The 19333-nt window shown below is 40.6% G+C and overlaps 3 protein-coding genes across 3 annotated transcripts; 1 reads left to right on the forward strand and 2 right to left on the reverse strand.

The window, feature by feature from the left end:
- Positions 1 to 9: 9 nt before the first annotated feature.
- On the forward strand, positions 10 to 1411 carry LOC132197170 (proliferating cell nuclear antigen). The gene is made up of 5 exons (XM_059620274.1): positions 10 to 368; positions 431 to 596; positions 654 to 798; positions 856 to 995; positions 1146 to 1411. The coding sequence occupies exons 1-5, from the start codon at positions 148 to 150 to the stop codon at positions 1254 to 1256; spliced, it is 783 nt and encodes a 260-aa protein (XP_059476257.1). The 5' UTR covers positions 10 to 147; the 3' UTR covers positions 1257 to 1411.
- Positions 1412 to 1414: 3 nt separating this feature from the next.
- Positions 1415 to 3692, reverse strand: LOC132197168 (zinc finger protein 605-like). The gene is made up of 5 exons (XM_059620272.1): positions 3479 to 3692; positions 3087 to 3371; positions 2636 to 2743; positions 2416 to 2580; positions 1415 to 2347 (listed from the first exon to the last, which is right to left on the reverse strand). The coding sequence occupies exons 1-5, from the start codon at positions 3566 to 3568 to the stop codon at positions 1862 to 1864; spliced, it is 1134 nt and encodes a 377-aa protein (XP_059476255.1). The 5' UTR covers positions 3569 to 3692; the 3' UTR covers positions 1415 to 1861.
- Positions 3693 to 5524: 1832 nt separating this feature from the next.
- On the reverse strand, positions 5525 to 18474 carry LOC132197426 (probable nuclear hormone receptor HR38). Its single transcript, XM_059620716.1, has 8 exons — positions 18075 to 18474; positions 11936 to 12075; positions 10472 to 10645; positions 10132 to 10414; positions 9018 to 9742; positions 8435 to 8631; positions 8183 to 8361; positions 5525 to 7922 (listed from the first exon to the last, which is right to left on the reverse strand). The coding sequence occupies exons 1-8, from the start codon at positions 18430 to 18432 to the stop codon at positions 7666 to 7668; spliced, it is 2313 nt and encodes a 770-aa protein (XP_059476699.1). The 5' UTR covers positions 18433 to 18474; the 3' UTR covers positions 5525 to 7665.
- Positions 18475 to 19333: the final 859 nt, after the last annotated feature.

The following is a 19333-nucleotide window of genomic DNA, read 5'->3' on the forward strand; positions in this document are numbered from 1 at the left end:
ACATTCCCGCCAGTCTTGTGTTGATTTTCCCGCTTTCGGTACTTTTTGCAAGAGTCTGTTTCTCTCGTACCGATCTGCTTCGTCGACGGATTTTATCCGCTCAATTTGTGTTTAAACCTCTTGATTTCGTCCGGAAAAGTAGCCATCATGTTTGAGGCCAAGCTCGCGCAGAGTTCCATCCTGAAAAAGGTCATCGAGGCCATCAAAGACCTGATCTCCGAAGCCTCCTTCGACTGCTCCGACTCGGGCATCCAACTGCAGGCAATGGACAATTCCCACGTCAGTCTCGTCTCCCTCAGTCTAAGAAGCGACGGATTCGACAAATACAGATGTGATAGAAACCTTGCCATGGGCATCAACCTGACCAGGTTCGTTTGAAATCGAATAAATTGAAATGAAAATCGCTCACCTCTTGCCAATCAATTTGCAGCATGACCAAGATCCTTAAGTGCGCCGGCAACGACGACGTTCTCATCATGAGGGCACAGGACAACGCTGACATGGTCACCTTTGTCTTCGAGTCTCAGGATCAGGGCAAGGTTTCCGAGTATGAGATGAAATTGATGAACTTGGACCAGGAACATCTTGGAATTCCCGTAAGCTTTCTGATTGTGCCGATTTGTTTTTCGATTTATTAACAAAAATCCTCTCAGGAAACGGAGTACGCTTGCAAGGTCAGGATGCCCTCGGCCGAGTTTGCCCGCGTGTGCCGTGACCTGAGCCAGTTTGGCGAGTCCGTCGTCATTGCGTGCACCAAGGAGGGAGTTAAATTCTCATCATCTGGCACTGTCGGATCTGGTAATGCAAAATGGCTGCCTAAATAATTTGATTTTAATTAATTGTATCTATTTACAGCCAATGTTAAGTTGGCGCAGACTGCCAATGTTGATAAGGAGGAGGAAGCTGTCACGATCGAGATGCAGGAGCCCGTCTCACTGACCTTTGCTTGCCGTTACCTCAACCACTTCACCAAGGCCACTCCTCTTTCCTCTGTGGTTTGTGATTTATTTAAATTAAAATTGTTCTTGGTGTTTTAAAATTATTTATTCTAGTCTTTAGAATGTATTTTAAAATTTAATTATCTTTTTATTAAAATTTCAACTCTTCATTTGACATATTCTAATTACTTGTTTCGTGATTGACAGGTTCAACTGTCTCTGTCTGCCGATGTTCCTCTTGTTGTCGAATATGCTATTGGAGAAATTGGTCACGTCCGCTACTACTTGGCACCAAAGATCGATGACGAGGAAAACTAACCATCGACTGCAGGTATCTACGCTATTGATCGATCTTTCCCCCATCATCTTATTTTAATTATTATGCCTTTCCATTCGAGCAACTTAATTTTAAATGTGTACTCGTACAGTCTTACGTAACAATATGAATAAATAAAAAATACGCTTCCACTGTAGAGAGATGATTCTTTATTGAAACCAGACTACAGTCAGCTAATGCAGGTACACATTAAAAATATAAAAATTTCTGCATGCATTTAGAGTAAATCTTTTCCACTTTTGATTATCAGCCAAATTCGATGTCGGCACAAAGAGAGATAGAAAAATCCAGAACCCTATTAATTAAGTACAGCGAAAAGACAGGTTAATGAGATCAGTTTATCTTAATCCTATAAGTCAGTTTGACACGAATACCACTTAGCGAGCTAGATAGCTGAAAATCGGAGGAGGAACTACATCCAGCGCAAACATTTTGAGCAATATGAAGCATGAGACACAAAATCTATTAAGTTAGCCACAAAAATAGTACAGCAATGAAATTTGCACATATTATTTAATGAATGAGAAAAAAATTAGTGCAGCCCATGGAAAACATTGAAATTCAAAGCTCGGGATTTGCAGACGTCTCACGGAGTCGGCGCCTCCATGTACGTCGGACTCGGCGTCATGATTCGGTTGTGCAGGGTGCGCAGGTGTCTCATCAGGTTGCTCTTGACGTTAAAGCCCTTGTCGCATAGGTCGCACCGAAAGGGCGTCTCGCCTGTGTGCGTCCGGCTGTGGATGCAGAGGGAGGCGCGCGAGGAAAACCGCTTGCCGCAGTTGTAGCAAGAGTGCGGTCGCCGCGCCCGCGAGGAACTGCTTTCGAGGTCGGTGCGGTTCATGCGCATCTTCTTGGTCACCAACTTGATCCGCCGTTCATGCCGCTCGTGGGGCATTCCCTTCGGAAGGAGTTTCTGATGCACCGCTTGTGGTTTGGCTGGTCGCAGGGGCTCGGCTACGGGCGGATGGATCTTCAGATGGCGAACCCACTGGGCGGCGTGCGGGAAAACCTGGTGACACTGTTCGCATTCCAATGGCGTCGGCTCGTCTTCATCAAAGTTTTCTTTTACAGACTAAAAAATACAATAAATATTTAAATATTTTTTTCAATTACACTGCAGATATTTTATTTTTTCCATACTTTGCTTTTGTCTTTCTGGAAGTGGGTGCTGCAGGTGGGCAGTGGTCCGCACGGTTTATGTTTCTCGGAAAGGACGTCCTCTGATTCTGCAAGGTGGTGCTGCACCACTTGTTCCAAACTCCAGTCATATGGCTCTTCTTTTACTCGGGACGTTTGCTCCTGATTCTGCAGCACATAATTATTATTTATTTTATTTATCTTTAGCTCGCTGCTCTCTTACTTGTTGGGGGAGAGATTCTGGTCGAACTTGCGGCATAGGGGGTGTTGCTGTCCTTGATGGGTGCTGTGTATCTTGCAGCGGCTCTTCCTCTCTGCACAATCCGCGCACCTAGAATTTTGGAATTTTTTTTCATAAATAGCATTTTAACATTTAATTATTTATTCATATAATTACCGATTGTTTTAATTGTTTAAAGATCTATATTAAATTTAAATTATAATTATAAATATTTTTTATTATGTGTTTTTTATTAAATTATTTAAAAATTAATAAATGCCTCGTTAAACAATTAAAATAAATTACATTTATATTAAATCAAAAAATTCAATAGATATTTTTCTATTTAATATATTCCATTAGAATTATTATTTTTTTTTTAAATTTATTATGTTATTTAGTAATTATCAATTTATGCGGATTTATCTATTTCGCAAAAATAAAATTACTATACCTTGAGAATATCTCCAGCCTGTAGAACGGCGACGAGGGCTGCGTGGGGCACGTGTACTACCCCGTGGTACATGAAGGCCAGGAGCGTGCGCAGAGTGCTGAGCGACACCTCGGGGGGTAGCAACAGGACGGGGTGCACGTTGGGTGACGCGGGCAATGCGCTAAGCAGGCTGTGCAGGTAGGGGCTGCAGGCGGACAGCACAAGCCGATGAGCGCGAACCATGCAGCCCTCAGACACCAGGGAGACGTCGGCAAAAGCCTCGGTCGTCAAAAGGTCAGCCACGACCTGAAAAGGAAAAATAAAAAATCATTAAATATTTAAAAATTATCGATTTGTATTAATTGATAAAAAAAAAATTAAAAAAAAGGAAAATGATTTAAAAAAAAAAATGCCTCGTGGAAGTTGCTTTGGTGGTTGTGCCAGACGAGCTGGAAGTTTTCCTCCTCGGCAGGGTGGTCAGGTGTGGGAGCGTTCGAATTCATGTTGTCAGGTGCGTCCTGAAGTCAGGGTGCGAGCGGAAGGGTGCGTTCGAGCCGCGGAAAGCGGCGGACGGGCGCTCGGCGTGTGTGTGCCGACGTGCGACCGGGCCCGTAACTGAATGTGAGAGAGCTGCAAAGAAAGGATCAATTCAGCCTGGATTATCGATTTTCTAACGCCGTCCAATAAGCACGCCCGTTCAACGTAATGACAAAATCAATACGCGATCGCACACGTCGCAATAAGCAAGCGTGCGTATAAATTACGCGTCTCGGCAAGCGCGGCCGCCGAGCTTGGCCGCCCGCCGATTTTTGGCAAATTGGTTATTTTTATCGGCAGCCCTGGCCGCCGCTCGTTCAAATGAATCAATGCACGATGGATGCCCAGGTGAGGCCTCGCGCCTCGTCCTGCCGCGGCCCGCGCGCGCTCGGCACGGCGACGGGCTCGCTCGCTCGCTCCCTCCCTCGTTCGATTTTTGCCATGTTTCGGATATTCCGTAATTTACCATCTCTACTTATTAATAATCTAAAAAAAATTGTAATTTCCGTAATTTCATTTAATAAATTTAATTCCTCATTTTTAGCTTTGAAAAATTATGCACCAATGAAAAACCGACAATTGAAGATTCCAAGAAGTTTTCTTTTTTTCTACTTAGACGTTATGGCTAAAAATGCTCAAATATTTATGGCCATTATTTTTTTTGCGTTGATTCGTAAGATTTAAATAATGCAATAATAGTTATTTTTGGGAAATATTAAATTATAAGATTGCAACAACAAATTAGTAGCTTACTCTTTAAGTGTTACAACTGTAAATAAAAATTATTTCCAAAATCATTTTACTACTTCTAGATAGTGTGAAATTAGTTTTCCAGTCTGGAACATATTTACCTGTGGATAGGCGGAAATCAAAGACTTATTTGTACTTCTGCTAATTACAAATTTGCATAACTGATTGATATATTATGATATTATGGGAGTGGAAATGGCTCCGATTGCAAGTCTAGTTGGCGGGAAAGTTACAATAAAATAATTGAAATAGTTTGTAAATCAATACCTATTTCCATTCCCTGAAGGAATAAAAAATTGCTATTTATTATATAAGCAAGTTTTAATTGCAATTTTCTTTTAATTTCATAGTTCATACTTCATAGAATAACTTTTGGTTTTGATTAGAAAAAATAACTTCAAAAGATAAATTGCTTATTTATACAATTCTATAGAAATATGACAAACCTAAAGTGATAATAATTACTATTTTAATATAAAAAATTTTTTAATTTAAATTATTTTCTATAAAACAGGCTGCAAATATGCATAGGAATACTAAATAATGCACGGAAGAGTAAAAAAAGTAAAAAAAAAAAAATTAAAACGTAAGGAAAGATGCTGTAAATTTCTTACCATCAAGTGGTTCGGTATTGTCTTTTTAATTGTACAGAAAATATAACATTATTAAAAAGGTCGTTTCTCAGAGTCAGTAAGATTTTACTAAAACATTAAATATATTAATAACTGTTCATGCTTAAATCTTAAATACAAGTTTGGAAAAAATTGTGTATTTCAGTAAAATTTATTCTTCAAAATTTCGGCTCCGCACCGATCGAGAAATACTGTATATTTTTCGTTTCCAAAGCAGCTCCCTTTGCCGCACCCCCGCAGCAGCAGTTTCTGTGGCAGCGGCTGGAGGGAAAACGGCGTTTTCCCAGCATACTGCAGTGGCTGTCGTTGGCCCAAGTCATCGTCGGCGCTCGAACGCTGGCCCTGGCTGACGTCGATTGAGACCGACATCGATTTCGAATTGTACGTACCGACCGGGCATGTAACTTTCGTGTACGTACATCTATCAAAGCGCGCGCTCCATGTGTTTGCAGATATATTGCGCGCAAAGAATAATAGAAAATCTCTTTTTGTCTGGGTGTTTTATAAAAGCAGGAAATAATGTACACACGAGGCTTATTTTTTGATCGTGTTTATTTTTTATACACTGCAAAATATATAGTGCTATTACGTACATAATAGTATGATGATAAAACTTCAATAGTCAACAAAAAAGAGTAAATTATAATACACATTCATTATAGCCATTTCTTGCTGGATTATTGATTTTTCTTTCTTGTCTGACAAGGGATTTTTCCTCCATCGGATTATTCACCATGTATTTCGCACACAATCACCAGTTTGTGTATATTTTTGTTTATTTATTTCCCCTCTCGGTGGTATTTTCTCTAAGGAAAGATGCATAATTTTTTTTCAACAAATAAGCAGTTGTTGGCAATGGAAAAAATTAACAATCGATTTTTCTCTTTAGAATATATTCTCTTTGGTTTTCAAAACTAAAATTAAAAATATACAATCGTTCTCAACACTTTGTGCCAATTCGTTAAGTTTCACTTTTGGGTCGCGTTTCGTTCATATTTTTATTTTGTCGTGTTACAAGCAGTTGTACTCCCTATTGTATTATACATATTCTTTAAAAACGAAGGCGACCCAAAATCTTAAAAGCTATAATTAAAAATTTCCAAGTAGAAAATACAGCTTTTTCAAGTTCTCTTTTTTCGTTTCTGTATGAATAGTTTCAAAAGTTCCGTAAAAAGTGTTCGTGAATAAAAAACACCTAGCAATATATATATTTTTTTAAATGTTTAAGTACATAATATGTCACGTAGCAGATTTCGAGATGCCAAAACGCTCACTTTTATATAAACGATCTTACAACTCGATCAGCCTAAAAAACACCAAAACGTGTGTGCGAAGGAGATAATTTTGCTTTGAAAACCCGGTGGTTATTTGTGCATATTTCATAATTTATATCAATCAACAAAGTCGCTCTTGTCTCTCGTTATACACAATCAATAGAATATTCGGAGAGATTATCAATCGGGAAACACCTAATTCAATTTTTCCCTAAAGCTACGTAAAATTGATATGCCACAGCGTCCGTGTGTGCTTTATTTAAATAACATTACTCTTAAGGTGCATCAAATGCTATTGCGCGTCTTTTGCGGTTTCCATTTATTTTCGTTCGCGTTAAAAACTAAATAATAAATTTAATGCTGGCTAAAAACCAAAGGCAGATTTTACAGGGATCAGAGGGTAAACGGCGCGGTTAATTAAAATAATATTATTCTACTTTGTCACCAAAATGTATTGCTATTTTGGACCGTGTGTTGTTTTGTGGGTTTAGCTTGATGATAATTAAATTTTTTGCCTCGCTTGTGTGCGCGTGCTCGTCTCTATATTTTACCACTGGAATATTAATTATCTATTGTTAAATGTTCTCGCCGCTTCTAAATGCTAAATTGAATTCGAAGGTTTCGGTTCCTCTCTGAATACATCGCTACCCTGCTGCAGAAAACAGTTCAATTACTGGTTATTGTTATGATAGGTACCTCTACAGAAGACCAAAGTTTTGTATAGAAAATTGTGCTTCGGAGCTGATTGTTTTATTTTATATTTTATGCGTGTATTGCACGGACAGTTGGGATTGAAGAGATAAAATTCGGAAGTACAGTAAGAACACCAAAATATGTAGAGAAGAGAGAGACGTTTAGACATGAAGTGCGCGTGTCTGGAGCAGTACAAGAATAAATTGCAAGCATCTCCATCAACGTAATTGATCCAACTGTCTCTATATGTTTCCAATTTTTTAAAAGCCTCAAGAGTAAGATTTTTAAAGATTATTTTACTGCATCACATTTTCCTCTCTCCGCAGAAATCCTCGCTCAGTCTCTTTAAAAAGTGTTTGGATTAAAATTACACAATCATTATACATATATTTATAACTCGATATTTATCTCACATTTTATACGAAGAGTGATAATTTCATGAAAAATCTTTTCACACGAGAGACTTGTTCACTTTCTGTATATAACAATACTCTTATTTTCCATCCTTCATACTAATACATAGACAGATTTTCCGCTCAAGTGGTGGTTTGGTTGGTTAAATTGATCATCGATTGCGAATAATTGTTATATCAACTACAACACACCGCGTGAGATGTGGCGAAGAACACTTGGTCTAAAGGATGAGAAAATACAACAGCCATTTTTCACACGCACACGCCAACATTTTAAGTGTCAAAAATCAATCAAGGAGATCTAAAAGGGCAGGCTAGCTACGAACATGTTCTCGATCAGCGGCGGCGCCGGCACCAGTTCCTCCAGCTTCAGGTAGAAAATGCGCTGCAGACCCTGGACGCTGAGCGAGCGCAGCTCGGGCAGCTTCCCCAGCAACCGGCTGAAGTAGTGGTTTTTGCGCTGCGCCTCTGCATTGTACGTAACGTGGTCACGCAGCGAACTGATGATCTTCATTTGCAGCTGCTCCACGGCCCGAGTGTCTTTCAGTCCGTGGCGCTCTGAGGACAAAAATAAACGTTCTTTAAATTTGGAACCTTTTTATTTTCATCTCTATTATAATACAGCAAAATTTTGTTTCTAATAATAAAACATTAATAAAATAATTATCTTATGAAAATATTTTAAATAAATTGAACAAATTTGAGAAATTACACGAAAAAGAAAAATTAAATAATGAAACCAATAATCTCTCAACTTTTAGTAAGTAAGTATCTAAAAACAAAAAATTGTTTTAATTTATCTGATTATTCTGACATACCTGTGACCAGAGTGAGGGCACACAGGCAAGCGAAGGCAGAAATATCGATCTCCATGGCGTGCAAAGAGGCGCAAAACTCAAAGATTGCCGGCAGCCAGTCGCCAAAGGTGCGGGCGCACTGTTGTCGGTCGAGCACCACGCCGTTGCAGAAAGTGAGTCTTTGATCTTGCGGCCGGGTCCTGTGAGGGCAAAAGAGAAAATCCACGTTAGTTTTGGCCAGTGTGGCTTTAAGCGGAATGCGTCCGTCCGTACCTGTAGGCTAATCTCAGGACGAAGAGCTCGAGTGAGGCGGACTGGAAAAGGAGGTCTTGGTCCTCTCTCTTGAGATCGCCAAAGCCGGGGATTTTGTCAGCAAATGTGCGAATCACGTCGACGGAAGTGGTTAGCAAATGGTAGAACTGGCGGACTTTGTCAGCCTCGCTTTGCGGCATTACTGGAGCGGCACAATACTGAAATTTCAAAATAAAAATTTAAATAACTTGAAATATACATAACATTTATTACAAAAATAATTAAAAATTTTTTTACGATAAAATATTTTATAAAACCAATTTTTTAATTAATATACCTAAAAATTTCATGTATTATGTTTTTATCTTTTTTTAAAATTTGTTATTAAAATTTTTTTTATTAAACATAAAATATTGAATAATAATACTAATTATAGAACTAATTTTAGCATAAATATTTAAAATCAAGGATAACATTTTGCTAATTTTGTGTGGAGCATTTATGTTTAAATATAATTATGTTAATATTTAAATATAGAATATTTATTATTGAAGAGGTATACTTAAATATAAATTGATGAAGTTATTTTAAAAAGATCGCTCACCTGGGAATAGTCAAGGTTGTCCAGATCAGGTGACGTGTCCACGTGCGCCCTGACGAGAGCGGTGATCATGGACACTGGTGGACTCGGCGGCGACTCTTGCATCGACTTGGACTTGGACGGGAGGCGGCCCCTGCGGCCCTTGAGCAGGTCGGTGCGCACCACCTCCTTTACCATGCCGACAATCAAGCACTTCTGGAAGCGGCAGAACTGGCACCGGTTGCGCCTCCTCTTGTCCACCGGACAGTTCTTGTCGGCCAGGCAGACGTACTTGGAGCCCTTCTGGACGGTGCGCTTGAAGAAGCCCTTGCAGCCCTCGCAGGTGCGCACGCCGTAGTGCTGGCAGGCGGCCGTGTCGCCGCAGACGGCGCACAGCTGCGACGGCGAGTGACCCTTGTCGGCGCCGCGTCGGCTCGACGAGGTCGGCGCCGCCACGGGGGAAGAGCTCTGGGGCGCACTCGAAGGGTCCGAGGCGCGTTGCACCGGCAGGGAGGCGCGGCGCTGACGGTGGTCGGTCGGCGGCGCCACGGCCGCGCTGTTTGCGGCCGGGAAGTGCGGCAGACTGTACGAGTCGTGGCTGCCGTCGCTTTTGTAGCAAGGGGTGGTCGAAGGCGCGTGGTGGCTCGTGTCGGCGAACGGGTAGTCCGAGTAGTAGTCCTCACTGAAGTGGTAGAAGTAGCTCGAGGGCGCGGCGAACTCGGTGCCTTTTTCCATGTCTTCGTCGGTGTCTGCAAAAAGTGATTGAAAAAAATCTTTAATTTTTCAAATTTTTGAAAAAAAATTAGTTTCTTAAAACCACAAAATACCTTTCAAAAATTTTTAATATACAAAATTTTCCTTTAGTGAAAAAATTAAAAAATAATTGGTTAAAGTAACAGGTGGAATTTTTTATATAATAAATAATAATAATTATTATATTCAATAAATTTTAAAATTATTGATTATTTCATATGGTATTGAAATTTTTCAATTTCCTCATCATATAGAAGATTTTATTGTCAAAAAACTTCAATTTTTCACAACAATGGTAAATTTAGCTCTAAAAATGTCAAAGCAGATAATTTACAAAATAATCAAAAAATTTTCTTTAAATTATAATTTAAACCAATTTAATTACCTAGGTGGCTTGATGGTCTCAAGGGGGCTGGTTCACCAGTAACCGCCATCTTGAAGGCGGCCGCCAGGTGCAGGGTAGCAGGGGGACTGGCGCTAGAGGACGGGGGCGGAGGAGGCGGAGAGGCGGCCTGGTCGGAATCAGCTCCGGTCGAGTCAGGGCCACCGCCGCGATAACGAGGAGAGTAGGTTTCTTGGAAACTGGGCAAAGGGCTCGCAGGTCCGCCGTGGCTCGGCGAGGAATCTTGGGCAAAGACGTAGGACTGAGCTGCTTCTCTCGGATGCACCTTCAAGAAATTTTGTCATTAATATCAAATTAAAAATATTCATTATAGGATTTTTACCTGTTCAGCCTGCTGGTAGGAGTTCTGCTGGTAAAGCTCGACCTCTTGGAAGGCGTCCAAAGGTGGCGGAGGGGGAAACGAGGGTTCACTTTGAGGATTCCTAGGCAGAATTTGGGGTCTACTATCTTCAGAGAATGGCGAGGATAAAAGTTCTGCGAACGAATCCGACTGGCTCTGAAATCAGAATTCCGGCGTTTAAGTCACCGCGACAAGTGATTTTCCGCAAAATCTAATTCATCAGTTTTTCTTTGGTTAAAAAAACGAGCAATTTGGACGCGCTCGGCTGATCGGCGGATTTATGGCCGGTGGAAATTAGCGGGCGGCTAATTCTATCACGGGCAGAATTGATGAATTCCCTCAGTGGAGTCATTTTCCGTGGCTGGCTGCCCGCGTTGACATTTGCACGTTTTTATTTCGCCCCTAATAAAGCAGCGAGCGGAGCGTGAAACGCTTCGGTGACTCTCTGTGTGCCTTCCTTCAAAGAGAGGAGCGCGCACGCTTTTGATTGAGTGATGGATCCATATTGTATTGATTCAACTTCATTAGATAAAAAGCAATAAAAAGGTTATTTTAAATTTTTTTTATTACAATTGAGATACAAATCTTACTTCATAATTCGCATTTGTCAAATAGAATAGAATCGAAAGCTAATAATTAAAATTTATCCGCAAAAGAAAGTTTTGAAAATTAAATTTCTAAAAATTCCAGTTTATAAAAAGAAATCAAAATAAAGAAAAGTCTGCCTTCTCAAAATGATCTGATTCCAAAAGGAAGAAAACAAGAAATATAAAAAATAGTGAAAAAATTGATTAATAAAAAACTATTAATGCACTTCGCGCCATACGCGAGTCTAACAGGAGAAAAATAGCCTCTGATTATAGCGAGGCGTGAAATCCGATACTATACAAGGGTTGCGTATCATCCCCATCTGTTAATAGGATCTAATGGCCCTTGTTGACAAAGCGAGCGCTCTTCCTCGCCCCTTTACCGCGTTGACACTTGAATGAGATTTTAAGAGTCAACTTGGCGCATCAAGTCTAAATATTTATTGGCCAAACACATGGCACTCTCCAGCACAGGCGTCAAAGGCTTACTGTGTCTCTTATACGAAGCTACCTATGTTGACTTTAGATGACAAACAACCAAAATCTACTAAGTAAGTAAGCAAAAGTATGTAGTGAGGTAATCTCTATATAACAATCACAAAAATTTCATTCTCGGATTGCGGTAATCTTACAATAGCCCTGAAATTCCCTAAATTGCTTACATTGATTTTTGATATTAAAAAATTTCAATTTTATTTTTTATGCTACAAGTAATTTAAATATATTCTAACTCCTAAGTTTATTTTCCTAAAAAAATGATATATAAATAAAAATAAATTCTGTGTCAAGCGGATTGCCAACAGGCATAAAACTAATATTTTTTGCTGCCAAAATTAATAAAATACAAAATATAACTCACTTGTCTAGGGCGAGGGAAGAGGCGGTTGAAGGTTGGGGCGTGAGTGGGCGACGTGGGAAGTCCAGCTCGAAGCTGCGGCGAGGGGCTCAGCTGAAGTCCGGTCTCATCGCCGACTGGGCTGGGGCAGCTGCTGCTACCTTCTGCAATAAAAAACAATGCCATACTTAGTGATGCAAAAAATATTAAAATAAAAAATAAAATAAATATTTGTAGCCGATTCCGAGTACCTGCCGAGTGTCTGTGCAGCGAGTTGTACATGTCGGGGGTTCGGGGGCGAATGGGCCCTGACTGAGAAAGACAAGCCTTATATTTCGCACATCCCCTCGGCGAGGTGCCGCTCCGTAAGCACAAGCACCCCCAGGAGACGGGTTGATATTTAGCGGCCCCATTGTCATCATCGTTTCAATGCTGCCTCTGATATAATATTATTATAATAACGCGAGCGGGTACGAAAAGCGGAGGCTGATTGCACTTCGCGGGTAATAAAATCTGCTCTTTGGAAAGTAATAATTAATAAAAGCTAAATTAGTTTGGGCCACACACCGATTCGCGGTGCCAAGTTCCTGGCGTGACTTCTTCGCGGCCATTGAATTGTCCGGCAGCTGCACGCAGAGGAATAATGCAGCACATCAAAATACTTTTCGACTCGCGCCGGGCCAAAATAAACCGCGCGCGGCCAACCGGCCATTTATTTGTGTGCACCGCGCGCGCGAGTCACGCGTTAATCTTTCGCCTGCACCACGATCCGCCGCGCTTCATTAGAATAATGCACGATCGCTTCCGATTATTTGCTTCAATTCTTACGAAACTCAAGATGGTATAGAGTGTCTCTGTATCTATCTGGAGGAGCAGATCGTGCGATTAATTGCACGTTATGTGACGCCCGCGGAGATGCCTCTCTCTGCTCCGTCGGCGCAAATTGATAGGTTTCTCTTACCATTGCTTCAAAGTGCTTCATAATCAATGTAGCTTTGTATATACAGCTATTTAATTGATTGCTCTTGCCGGTTATTACACTCTGTGTGTTGATTGTATCGCGTGTTATTTAGCCCGAAGACGTTCCAACACTTAAAAAGCAGATTTCAGCTAATTAAATAACAATAAATTTTTTTGAATTTTCTTTCTATTCACATGTAGAACAAGCAAAATATTTTTGTTTTTTGGCCTTATTTTTTGTATTTTGTAGTTAATTAAAAAATAAATTTTATGCAATTTTAAAAACCATATTATTTTCGTGATTTTCATACATTCTCATATAATTCAAAACATAAAATAAGGACAAATTTAATTGGAATTTTACTTGATTTAAAAATTCTTTAAGTTTACATAGTTAATTATTATTATTTAATTTATTTCTACTCATTTTTTATGAACAGGAAAAGTTTGCAGTCGATCTATTGCTATAAAACGATTTTAAATTACCAAATCTGACTATTACTAATTTTCATCCAATGAGAGCGCTGACTTAAAAATAGTTTTAATGAGATATTATAAATTAATTTAAAACCAGAAGACTTACCTGAAAGCAAATAACGAGTGTAAAAATTTTGAATGTTTTTTTTTCATCTTTTTTCGTGACTGAATTCCAACAAATTACTGATTTGAAAATATTAAAATATTTTAATTCTAACGTTTTTTTAACGTTTCTATGTTAAACAAATACCGTGAATTTACAGGTCGTTTTTATTGCGTTAGATTTCTCACATTTTTTTTAGAAACCCCGTTCGGCGTTTCCCGTGTTTGAACCCGGCCATTAGATTCGCGCAAATCGCGAATCACAATTATTGTTCGACCCTTGGCCTCGGGCTAGCTGTTTTCACGCCGTGAAATAATCAGTGTGTTTCCACACAGAGTGTGTGCGTGCGATTTTTGTGCTAACACCTTTGACTGGATGGTCCTCTCTCAAAACATATAAGCAGCGTGCTCATCGTATTGTTATTATTTGATCCCGCGCGAAAGGAGCACGCAATTATTTTCTCCGTACAGCATTAAAACATGAATGTACAAACACACACATGAATGATGATTGCCAGTCATTTTTTTCTCGAGGCGTGTAATCAAGGACCATTATTATTGCACTGCAGCCCGTGCTGGCGGATAATCCATGCTCGCTGCACTTTTTCACGCTCAAAAATGAGTCAATCGACGCTTCAATTGGCAATTTTCGCACCGCGCGTGAAAGTGAAAATTAATTGTCCATGCCGCAATATTGCTGATTAATTCAATTTGAAGAGTGGGTTTATTAATAATAATATAGCTTCTTCTTTTTTCATTTTAATTTCCCCTGCGTGTGTTTCTGTCGTCATGCCAAGGCAGCCCGATTTCGAACGAATGTATTTTTGCAGCCGAATTATCGACAGGCTTAGAATGCACCGCTCTTGCACAAGAGAGATGCAGCTCACTCGTCGCGGCGCGAGCAATTCTTTTGAGCACCGCTTTTGTAACCAGTACATTAGTGTAGCATTGCAGAAATTTTCCTTCCCGCTGCGCCGGCTATTTTCTGCGCCGACTCGTCGCGTTTCGCAGAATCGAAAAAGCAACCCTTCGTGCCATCTGCGGCCAGGTCGGGGATGTTTTTGCTTCGGGGTGCAACGATCGCGTCACCAACGCGGTCATTGGCAGACCATCTAGTTTCACGCACGCGAATTGAAATGGCAAACGGGCGGCTTCCATATTTGCAAAAACGATCCCAGCAATGCAAAATATGGATTGCAAGATCATCATTTTTGATGGAGATGAAAAATTAAAATTTTCATTACCGATTTTTCCACGAGGGATGGGATATGCTATTGCAAAAAATTTAAAACTTAAATCATAATTTAATATCGAAAACGGAAAATAATTTTATTTATTTTTACCTTATAATTTTAATATTTAAAACTTATAAATTACATAGAAATTACGGTGTTGGTCTCATTTGCCGCTTTTTAAACAAAGTAAGGCAAATTATTAATATTTTCATTTAATCATAATTATTATTAATTTAATTTTGAATTTTTTTAATATAAATTTGTAATTTATTTAACGCATATTCAGGTATTCTCAATAAAGGTATTAATATTAATTTTCATACAAAGTAAAAAGTAAATTTCATATTAAATGAATCTATTTAAATGAGTATTTTTCAACTAGTGAATTTAGTAATTTAAAGTTTACCAGCAATAAGATCGTCAATAATCAAAATGAGATAAAAAAAATTATCAACCCTCAATCATTAAATTATTCAAAAAATATAGTTCACACATAGAACGTACGTGTATTTGGGTGAATATTTAAGCAGATTTTTTTAAGTAGATGTTATAAATTTGTCTTTCCTTTTTAAAGGATTTTTTTACCTACAAATTTTTTAAATTATTAAGCGATGCAAAACTTAAGCAACACTCTCATTACAGCACATAAAATATTGGTTAAAAATGCATGGAAAATTCAGAGAATATCTCGATATGCCCCGGGGATGATTTTCGGGCACATTCTTTTGTTGGACCAAAAGTGTCATGCGAAATCGATAAAGTGCGGGGGCGCGCGGCTTTTAAGAACACGCACCGGCCAGACGCACGAATAACAATTTCGAGATAATGCAGAGCGGCGTCGGCGTTGAGGGTGCGTGAGGGCATTGATTTTGGCTATGACGTCACTGGTGGTAAAGACGTCAGCGCGGTGGTGATGTCACGGGGACCGTACCCTCAGCCATCCCTCGCTGGTTGAAGGAAGGAAAAGGAGCAGCGCGGCGAGAGGATGAGGCAGGCGTTGTGGGTCAACGCGCCTTCACTTTTCCTTTCACTCGATCCGCAGACGGCCTGCCGCTGTGAGCGAGGAAAATTGCATACGGCAAAGGGGACACCTAGCTCCGATTGAGAAACATTTCCACACAAGAGATGAACCTGCTGCTCCATTCCATATACACAACAGATGCATCTCCGTCGCTCCGATTTGAGCAACAACCTCATTAGATCGTAATTGCAAATTTCGGAGAGTATATTTGGCAATTCCAAGCATAATTCATGAAATATAATTTATATTTAAATAGAACATTAGGCAACTATGAAAGATGAAATCACATCCTGCGATTCAATTATTCCTTTTCCTTAGCCGAACCGATTTTGCCGTTACAAATAAATGCGGTTTTGATCAATCCTGGAAGTTGCGGCAGAAAAAGTTGGCCGCAGAACTGCGAGTTTTTCATTGAGGAGATCAAAGGGACGCTAACGTCGCGGTGCCGACGTCATTGCCGGGAAATCAATGGACCGGGGGCTAATGACGTCAAGCATGCGGAGTTTGTGACGTAATTCCACCCCTGTGAGCACCACGCTTTTATGCCCGAGCTGCGGGGGTGTCATTCATGAAAAATGAATTATCGCCCGGTGCCGGCAGGTATATGTGTGATTTGGGCAGACAAAATCCATTGATTTCTCGCCAGTGAAAAAGAAGAAGCCTCCCTTGACGACAAAAGGGCTGTTTGTCCGCGGCACCCTGCGTGCATGTGCTAATCGGAAAAGTAAATGTAATCAGCAGCGTCCACCCACGGCGCGGAGAGTATCAATCAAGACCATTGTCAAGAAAGAGTCCATCTTTTCATGTTTCATTCAGAGATAAAAAAATATCAATTTCGGTTTAACAGAGGTTTTAAATTAGCTCTGAAAGGAAAACAAACAAATTACCCAATTTTATACTTCTAACGAGACTAATTTAAAATTCTCACCAAAGTGTTTGTGTTGCGAAAATTGACTATTAACTTCTCGGTTAGCCCATCTCTATCTCTTCTCACCGAGGTCAGCCCAAGGGTCACTAACTCAGTTTCCTATAATCGCGAAAAAAGACTCTCTTCATCTCTCTGCGATCAGGTTTTGTTTCGGATTTACATAAGAGCCATCGAAAGTGGCCGTCGCGGTGACTTTGGACGTTTTGCATAATAAATAAACGGAGACTCCCCATCCCGAAATTAATAATAATTGCGTTAGGGACTGGTTGAGTTACGTGATTTGTCTCGATATCGAGGAGGATCACTCTCTCTTTTCGCTGGAGGCGGCTTCTTCTTCTTCTTCGCGCAGCATCCACGGCAGGTTACTCTGCGAGGTCAGCCGGGGGGTCACAGTGAAAGCTCAGTCGTCTGTGTAATCGCATCTGCCTTTCCAATACTGCGCCGCTTGCTCCTTTTCGCGCGCTCTTTTTTTCTGCTCGCATCTCTTTCTCTCTGTGTACACGTTTTCCTATGGGACCCTGCCTTAAATAATGCATGAAAAAACCACCTTTCTTGGCGCGACTCAGGGTAATTTAGAAAGCAGACGACTTGCAAATTGTGTGAGAATCAATAACGGCGGCGGGCACCTGGGCGAGGAGGAAGAAGCGCTTATTATTTGCGGTTTACGCTACTTTTATGCACATGCAGCTGCATTGTTGTGATCGAGTCTCCCATGACCCTTTCGCTTGTTATAGGCGCAGCAGCGGTGAAAATTGAATATATATGTTTATTACTGTTCTCGTCTTGCAGAGCAAAAAAGTGTGAAAACGCGCGACAAATTAATTGAAATAATTTTTTTTTTGCGCAAGAAATTTATTTGTGCCAGAAATAGAAAAATGGTGTATTTCGTAACTCAAATGATAATATTTGTGAATACGCCGGGTGGGCAATTATTCGGATTGTTTTATCGCTTTATTGCTGCTGGCGGGCAAGGAGCGCGTCTTCACGAGATGCATAGTGGGTGAATCGCGCGCGCTCCGAGCCGCGGCGTGCAGTCAATCAGCAGGCAAAGCAGCCGGCAAGCAAGAGTGTTTAATAAAGCAATAAAGTATAAATATGGGTCAGGTTTCCATCTGTGTTCTAGGAAGAGGCGCAATGCACAATTTTTTTTTTGCGAAATGAATTATTTTACAGCGGTCAAAAACGGCTATTACTTTTTACGCAATAATATTAACAACCATCGTAATCAATGCACTTTTGGCATTTCATCTGTCATTTCCTCAATTCTTTTTCAGTGCTATTTAAAAAAAAAAAATTATTAAAAAAATAAATAATTGATGCTTAAATATATAAAGGCGCGTTTTACTTCCGACGTTGAAATTCCTGGACTTATAATACTGACCCAGTCCGAAGCAGCTGTTTTTGAAGTTTCAATTTAATAAAATAAAATCGCGGTCCTACCTGTTGGTGAGCAATGGGCTGTTTTTTCCTCTTCGCACAGTTCGTCCTCGCTGCAGTACGGCGGCAACGAGCCGGGCGCGAGCGACGAAGAGGCGGCCGAAGTGCTGCTCTCGAGACTGGCCGTGCGGCCGCAGGAGCCGAGCAGGGCCGACCGGCGGCCCGCCGAAGGCCGACGCAGGAGGAAGCGGTCGGCGTCGCCCACGTCGATGACGGCTGACTTAAGGTTAAGTTTGTTGATGTACAGGATGCTTGGTTCGAGGTCCTTGACGCCATCGGACTCTAGGACGGAGTCCTGACTGCTGTGCTGGCTGTCCGTCCACAAGACATCTTCTCTGAGGAACCGCATGCAGTCCTTCATCTAATGCTGTGTTTGCATCGCCGGGAGTGTGCACCGCGTGAGTCCGCAACACTGAATGCCAGCGAGCCGGTAAGACACCAACTATTAAAACGGAGCGGCCGTGACGTCAGCGCGCACCGGTGACGTCACGCGGCCCCTTCTCCGCTGCAACCCTCATTGGTTGAACCCGGGCGACGTCACCGATTTGATGACGTCGTCCACGCCGTCACCGTTCACCCCGCCATCGATTTTCCACCCCCAGCAGCCGCTCCGAACTGGAGGCGGCCGTGGGTGTGGGGTGCTTCTCTCCTTCCAAAGCTGCTCTTGCCACCCTCGCGCGCGCACGGGGGTGGATTGTTTGCCCAAAATGGTACCGGTTGCGAGAAAAAAAAATTGAATTATCTGGGGAGATACTTTTTATCGGAAAAATATGCAAAGCTCGATTGCCCTGCTGCCTGCACACAGAATCTTTCAGTCTTTGGCCACAAAGCCACCCCTCAGTTGACATTTTTCGCTCTTACGAAAAAATTTACATGTTTCATCTATTCAATTAACTTCGCCTGGTTATGACTTTTGTTTTTACAAAATAATTATTAGTTAATAATTCGATCCACGTCATGCAATTTATGTAATGGTGCATATTTGTGTACATTGATAACCCAAAAAGCCTGAAAAATAAATATTTCCAGGAAAATAAACGTCTGAATTAATTATTTGAGGTATCTCTTGCCTTTTAAATGTAAGACGGCTTTTTTATCAGAAAAATTTGACAGTAATTTAACTAAAAAATTGTAATTTTTGCAAAGATTAAAATAACAAAATATTTAGACAGAATTAATAAAGTAATATATTAATTTGTGCTATTTGTTGTTGTTAATTTAGTTGTTTCAGTACAATACAAATTTTATAAATATTTGGGATT

This window comes from Neocloeon triangulifer, unplaced genomic scaffold, assembly GCF_031216515.1.
Source record: "Neocloeon triangulifer isolate White Clay Creek 2 clone unplaced genomic scaffold, ASM3121651v1 ptg000012l, whole genome shotgun sequence".
Classification (NCBI taxonomy): domain Eukaryota; kingdom Metazoa; phylum Arthropoda; class Insecta; order Ephemeroptera; family Baetidae; genus Neocloeon; species Neocloeon triangulifer.